This window comes from Diadema antillarum, unplaced genomic scaffold (genome assembly GCF_040938485.1).
Source record: "Diadema antillarum isolate AM-2024a unplaced genomic scaffold, OU_Dant_1.0 seq00000462_RagTag, whole genome shotgun sequence".
NCBI lineage: Eukaryota > Metazoa > Echinodermata > Echinoidea > Diadematoida > Diadematidae > Diadema > Diadema antillarum.
In genome coordinates, this window is record NW_027271433.1 from 2,207,909 (window position 1) to 2,215,905 (window position 7,997).

Consider the following 7,997-nt stretch of genomic DNA (forward strand, 5'->3'; position numbering starts at 1 on the left):
CTAGCATTACTAGACTCTACCAGTGACTGCTATTAAAATGTTAGTGGTATCAGGGTTCTGCCTCTACATTAATGTAATACAAGTGTGCCGGTCTTGGACCAGCGAAAGGGGGTCATGATCACAATGCTTTTTTCATTTTTGTCAGTATTTTTGCACGTCTTTACAGTCGCAACCAAGTGCCTGTTAGCGAAACCAGCACAAATTTCAGAATATACATTTGTATAGCATTCTAAATGCTAAAGAGACCACATGACGTCCAACTGTACTGTCCTTTGCTGATGCAATAAAATGCTCTACTACTCTCATGATCCCAACAACCTCTTCATGGGTTCTAAAATTGCCCACTTTAAGGCATGAAATACCAATACCACAGTAAAGTGGAGTAATTTTGCTGGCATGTGTACATACAAATCCATACTAACATATCTCCCATTGTACTCTTTTAATCTATTTGTTTGTTTGTTTGTTTGTTTGTTTTTTTTTGGACTTATCACATGTCACAATGAAATCTTACCTGATGGATTACCAAGATCAGAATGGCATACATCAAACCTTTACAAGAGCACTCTGTCTTGCCACTTACATACTAAATCCATGCGTGATTAGTTTTTCCACGAAACTTATGCCCTCTTGACCATAACAAAAACAAACAAACAAACCTAAAATGAACAAACAAATTAATCTGTAATAGTCAACAGAGGTCCATATTACTGCAATTTGACTGGCTGGCTGAAATTTAGGTTTCAGATGCTTTATGAAAAAGAAAATATATGTTCCTGGGTTCTCTTCTGCATGCATTACTTTTGGTCATCAAAGCATTTTCTAGTCACCCATGATTTAGGCCCAATGTACAACGTACAGTGTACATGTATTAAAAAAAAAAAAAAAAAATAGTGCTTACAACAGCAACATTCAAACGACCACAGATTAAGAAATTGATAATCTTGCAAAGAACTCATGGTAAGTGTGTATGTTCTTTGTTTTTTTTTCAAGACAGTAAATGATCCCTTTGACACCACAAATATATCTGCCTGAATATGATACCATTAAAATATCAACGAGTGTTCAACAAGCATACACTTGTAGACTCTGGCCTTTTCATACACAGAGTCATATCATAAGACTGTCATGCCATGCAACAAGTTCATAGATCAATCCATGTCAAGAAACTGTTTGGCTGGAATTATTCCAGCAAAGCATTTCTTCATATATAGATACGGTGTATACAGTATATCCACACCACCTGCAAGATATACCAATAGTTTAAAACACTGATGGTGCATCAGTAATGCATGCCTTCCAGTTGCTATGACGACGGTGCCGTTTCGGGAACAGCTGGCATTTCTACTGCTTTGGTTGTGTCTGCAACAACATCCGGTAGAACCTGGAAGCAGATGAGGAGGAAAACATCAATGCTGGGAGGTACAGATGGTATAAAAGATCACACAGGAGAATTCAAGAAGGAAAAGAAGAAGTGAAGAAGGAAGAGAAGCAGATGGAATGTATGTTACTATGAAGAAAGACAAAGAGATGGGAAGAAGAGGAAGAGGAAAAAACTGATAAGAACAGAGAAAAAGGAAAGGAGGGGGAACCAAGAGAATGTTGGGAGGGGTAAAAAGTTCAGTGTTTGCTAGCCATCAGTGCCTTTAGAATCTGTACTGGAAATGTTTGCTGGAAAATATTGCTGAGTGAATGAAGCAGACAAAAGAAGTGTATTTTAAAAAGATCAGTACAGCATGTATAGCTATGAAACATCTGTAACATACTGTGGGAATGAACAGCATAATAAGTACAGCATAAATCATATAAAGCTTAAATAAAGTATAAAAGCACTGCCATTATGTCTGTAAATATCATAGCCACCATCCCTTTACAGGATCAAGATGCAAGTGCACTTTATTGAAACATTTAGTTCTGCACACAATTTTTAAAAATTGCTCGAAAGTCAAAATCACACTGGTAGCAACGTCACTTCACTTCCAATACAACAGAGATGGAACAAATACTTGTGTTTGTACATACACGTGTATGTATTTATAATGTAATTATAATGACAGCAATTACTTTGAGAAAATCTCTGATGTTATGTGCTATTTTATAGCATTCCCAATTAACAGAATAAACTTATTATCAGCATCATTCTTGACATCAATAACTATGTTGAGGGATTGGGTAACAAGCCTAATTATCACGTTATGAACTCCCTAAACGCTCCTAAATATTTCTAGTACATATACATTGTAATACAAGTATGTACGATAATACGCCAATGGCGGTCTGTACTTAACTGGAAGAAGAAGAATACACAATGTGAAAGACTTTTTAACAGGGCACACATTTTTGTTACATCTTTGATGTCTCGAGGGTCAAGGCACTATGTGGCCCTTGGTGGCTTGCTCAGTTGCTGTGGTCATCACTGTGAGTGATGGATCCATTAAATTTTGTTTGGTTTTTTCCCCCTTTGTCAGTGATATGTGAAATTGTTACCCACCTTGACAATCTTTCCATGGAGTTTGAATGGATCCCTGAAATCATGTTGGCAATTAGCATAGCCCATGCCAAGTCCAATTCCAGATCCGAAGGCAATGGGCCATGGTCGTCCTGTTGTTGAAATTGTCAAAATAACATCACTATAAAAGAATACAGTATAATATGATAATATCATCGGCTAAGAATGAGAAGGGCGTTTAGTTATCTCAAACACTATGGGTTTAGAGGCAACTTAACGTCCGCCTCATTCTCAGCCGACGATATGGTCTTATTTTCTACGGGAAATCCTTTATTAGTACATGTATTATCACTATTTTTTCCAGACAGCCTTGCCATTAGTTATCCCGCCATTGCCAGAAACCCATTCACATTGCTGGCAGGTCAAACTGTGGGCCTCTGTTTCAATGTTAAGAGTCCTATCCACAACACCACAGAGCCCCCTTTAGAAGTACATGTATGAAAAAATATATATATAAATCCTTTGAACATCAAACATACTGGCTTATTTTCCTCTGGTCTGATGATGATAAATAGGCCTCATGACATTTGGCTGTTCATCAGATCTTCATTTATTTCATCCTACTTCTGTATTCTTTAGCTGCTCTCTAACATTCACAACAACGGTAGTGGATTGCCGCTTTATTTGGAGCTCATTCTACATTACACTTATTTCTGCCAATTTCTGGCAAGCTTTCCCATACCAAGAACTATGTGTATTTCTGGTCTTGTATGCAATATGCTGCATAACTTCATGGTACGAAGTAAAGAGCAACTTACTTTTGAAGATGAATACTGAGAAAACTACTCCAAGTCCAAGACCTCCAGCTGTGCAATTAAAGAATGAAAATGTAATAGTAAATGTTCACTTTACAAATCAACATTTATGATTACAGTCTACAGATGACAACATGACATTAGGGGATCAATTAGAATTAACAGGATTAAACAACTCATATTCATCGACAGTAAATTGACAGTAACTTTCAAAACAAGGGAGACTGTAAGTCAACAGCCAAGCAAATACAATGTAGCCACAGAAAGCAAAGAAAAGATTGAAGGAAGTACAGTGAGCCCTAGTCTTTATTCTGCCATATCATTATAGGGTGTCACTGCACTCTCAGACATACATAGTGGCATACATACTGAATTTATATTGTCAATGTTGGGGTAAAGAAATTGCAGTAATCATGAACAAAGAATGGTCACACTTCCAATAACATAAACTTCCAAGATTGAACTTGAAGGAAGCAGGCTAACGTGAAGAAGACAGGATAATTTTGTTTTTTTTTTTGATGTATGTATTGTGTATTTTCTCTTTTTAAAGGACAAGTTCACCTTCATAAACATAAGGATTGAGAGAATGCAACAATATTAGTAGAACACATCAGTGAAAGTTTAAGGAAAATTGGACAATCGATGCAAAAGTTATGAATTTTTAAAATGTTTGTGTTGGAACCGCTGGATGAGGAGACTACTACAGCTTGTGAGTCATATGCGTACAACAGTATAAAGAAAATGTTAAAGAAAATTCAACATATTTTCACTTTTTTCGCATGATAAGAGAGCACTTGACTTGCCTCTTTGTAAAGGCGGGGGGAATAATGTTACCCATAACATTTGTCGGTAACGAGTCAGGGGAATGTGTACTTTTTTTCAAAAGATAGAATTTTGTGAAATTCTCTTTATATTTTCCTTATATTGTTGTACGCATGTGACATCTAAGTTATACATACACTGCAGTAGTCTTCTCATCCAGCGGTTACTGCACAAAAACTTCAAAAATGCATAACTTTTGAACGGATTGTCTGATTTTCCTCAAACTTTCACTGATGTGCTCTACTAATATTGCTACATTCTCTCAATCCTTATGTTTATGAAGGTGAACTTGTCCTTTAACGGGTGGGGCCTGGGGTTGTGGAGACTAGGGCATTTATGAGCTAAAACTAACACTTATCTACCAAATAGTATCACTGCTCCTGTTATTCAAATGGCAGCAACTACAGAGCCAGAGCCAGAGGCAAAAACTATGTAATCTCAGTTGTGTGACAGGTAGAGTCTTTGTCCTGGCATAAGCAACATGACCATTTCCTTTTCAAGTTACAATGATCATGTAGACTTCAAATAAAACAGGTCTACAATATGCACAGTAGAGTGGCAACTGGAGAATTACATACGAGTAGGTTCACAAGTTTATGAGGCCTGTCTCATTTTACCCGTATGTTATATGATATATTTTTGTTCTAACCCTGGGGCACTTCATTGTACAGATGAAATGTTTGAAAGTTTAGCTTTGAGTGACTGTGAACATGTTGCTCCCATCGATATTGATGTTCCCACTTCGTATGGACCTATCATGAATATTCATGATCTCTTCATGACTGTGAATGTAAATGTAGAAAATGTTGTTGTTGTTATCAGCCAATATGCAGAGAAGTGATGGGCTGCTGGAGCATGCACACAGGTTCCAAATCCTTCAAGTGGATAGTTGTCATACTACAGTCTACGCTTGACTGAATCAGGAAAAATCATCAATCTGGACAGTACGTACAGTTAAGTACACCGAGGACTCTATATACTATATTGGAGAAACCAAATTTTACCTGCTGTGAGTTGTTAATAACTTATCTAACATCTCTGTATGACTTACAAGGTTGTTAGTAATTAAAGATAATTCAAATTTTAAAGTTGATTTAAATTTCATGTCCAACACAGCCACCTACAGATGAGACAACATGCTGTATATTCACAGGTTGCAGAACTTTTATATCAGCACATTAGTGATATTAGAGTAGATTTTCTAGACTTCAACCTGGGAACAGTAGGTAGAAGCTATATATTGCCATCTGATGGGAGCTCGGAGGAGTAAAAAAGATTCTGCACCAAGGTTCGACTTCCCATGCCAAAATTTGACTGCATGCAAAAGCATCTAGGTTTCTAATGGTAAGGCCTACATGTGTAGTGGGCTGTCAAATTTTGGATGGTGTTTAAGTCAATAATACTGTTTAATACGGTTGAATTATGGGCAGCTTGCTTTATCCTTTTCGTAGGATTTCTACAGTCTAGAGGTCTGACGTTAGACATTTTCATACTCTTTAAAATTCAGTAACATTTATAGTAGGCCTATTACTAAAGTTAGACAGTATAATACTATCTTGTTTAATAAAATAGTATTATACTGTCTAACTTTAGTAATAGTATTACTATCAATTATTGTATTAGTAAATAGAGGATGAGATCAGGTTTCTCTTTAGGTGACATAAATTTTACAGTATTTAGGGTTCTACTAGCACAATGACGTCCATCTATTTCCATGTCTACAAATAAATTTACATTGTAACATTACAAATGTAGGTGGTTTTTTTTTTTTTTTTTTTGGGGGGGGGGGGGGGGGGGTAAATCTCCGCCTACATGTAGGCCCTACTAGATCTAACGTTAGAATTATACAATCTAACGCTTCTAGTATATAATCATATGCACCACTCATATCATCCGGCATCGTGCACATGAGACTGCCCTTGCAATTTTTTTTTTTTATATGCACACACTCTCGAAGTCATTGCAATAATCCTCAGGACTATATGAGGCCATAACATATAAAGGCAGACAAACTGTAGAAACCAATTTAACAGAATTTTTAGGCTCTATTGAAAGTCTAGCAGAAGAAGATGACTCGTTTACTAATCGGTCAGTAGATACCTTCTCAAGTTCTAGAATCTTTAAACGTTAGACTAGTGACTAGTCTAGTCGCGTGGTGTCTTGCCCAACCAAGTCGAACGAGACGAGCACACTCACTCACTGCCTCATTTAACAACTTACCAACTTTAATCAAAGTGTCGGATATGCATCTGTCCCATTTCTGTCCAAGGACATCTTCACTTCTCGTCGGAGAATCAGCCATAATCTCTGCTTAACAGCACTGTAAAAGATAAAGATGTGTAACGCTAGACTCTAATACGTTTAGAGACCTAGCAAGCCGACAGTTCCCGTTGTGAGCCGGTGTCCAATGCTGCATGGGTACATGTGCTGTGTTATTGCTGGCTAGCTGGGAGCAGTGCAGTGCAATCTGGACGTACGAAATGTTACTTTGCTCCAACCTGAAATAGTCAGACAATTTCGCTGTACGCGCTTACGGACTCGCCTTGTAAAAATTCGACCACAGTGAGATATGAGGCTGCGGTCGTCAACTCGCCCATTATCATTTTGGCCGACCCGTCACCGCGGGGCGCGAATAATATAAGCGCGCTAATTCAGAATTGATATAAGAGCAAGATGTATCTGGAAAAATGAGATGATCATTACTGGCGCTGAAAGAAAACAAATTCTATCTGTCATGTATTTTTTAAAACAACCTTCAAAAGGCTTACATCTTTTGGTGGTATAGCGTTATGGACACTACATATTGCAATGTGTCACCCATTGCATGCGCCCTTGCAGCTTGTGTGTTTTGAAGAGAAATTATGGACAACAAGGTAGTACACACACTAAGGCATACCCAAGGTATTATAGTTCTGGATCTTGTGAAACAGAGGAACAGAATAAATAGGTAAAAGCATTGATATTAAAGTTTCAATTGAATTTGGGTTATAAAACAGTAATATCGATGATAGTTAATGAACAAAATACAAGTACTGTAATTAAACAAAAGACTCTCACTCTAATCTTCACCATTTTTTTCTCTCTCCCTCTCCTTCCCCTTCTCTCTCTCCCTCTCTCTCTCCCCTCTCTCTTTCTGCGAAATAAGGACTCGTTCTACTTGGATATCGATGTACAGATTGGCAAATGGACAAAGTTTCGAGATGCGCCACTGGCAGGGTCGGCGGAGGGCGGGTCGGGCTCCCCACGTTTTTTTTTTTTTTTTTTTTTTTTTTTTGCACCCGTATACATAGAAATACAAAGGGTGTCTCCACTTTTACTCTAAAATCGTTGGATTAAAAAGTAATCTAATAAGACCATGAGGAGGGAAAAATCCACATAAGATTAAAATTTTTAGTCTAACTTATTAGAAATTATATCCATTAGATTTGAAATTAATAATCTTATTTGGATTTTTCCCTCGCCATGGTCTATTAGATTACTTTTTAATCCAACGAATTTAGAGTGTTGGCTCCCCCCCCCCCCCCCGGCAGTGGCACTAGAAAAAACAACAACAAAACAACTAGAATGAAGTCTTTGAGCGTGGTAAACAAGGCCTTTAATTGTTTTTGCGCTGAAGACTTCTTTTCTTTTCTTTTCTTTTCTTTTCTTCTCTTTTTTTTTTTTTTTTTTTTTGCTTTTGAGCTGAAGATGCGCTGAAGACCATAAGACATTTTTTTTTTGCTTGACAGCTGAAGAAACCTGGAAGTGGCACCCGATGTCGCACTGAAGGCCTTTTTTGTTGTTATTTTGGGTTTGTTTTGTTTTTTGCTTGTTAGCTCATGAAACCCGGAAGTGCCCCCCCCCCCCCCCCCCCCACTTTTAAAAACATGGCATCAGCCATGTGATGGATAGGCACCGTAAATTAAGTTGGC

The 7,997-nt window shown here is 37.6% G+C and overlaps 1 protein-coding gene across 1 annotated transcript; it reads right to left on the bottom strand.

Annotated features, from left to right (window-relative positions):
* Positions 1–489: 489 nt before the first annotated feature.
* LOC139733155 (MICOS complex subunit Mic10-like) lies at positions 490–6,489 on the bottom strand. Its single transcript, XM_071643996.1, has 4 exons — positions 6,307–6,489; positions 3,268–3,315; positions 2,492–2,601; positions 490–1,384 (listed from the first exon to the last, which is right to left on the bottom strand). The coding sequence occupies exons 1-4, from the start codon at positions 6,386–6,388 to the stop codon at positions 1,307–1,309; spliced, it is 318 nt and encodes a 105-aa protein (XP_071500097.1). The 5' UTR covers positions 6,389–6,489; the 3' UTR covers positions 490–1,306.
* Between the last annotated feature and the right edge of the window lie 1,508 nt (positions 6,490–7,997).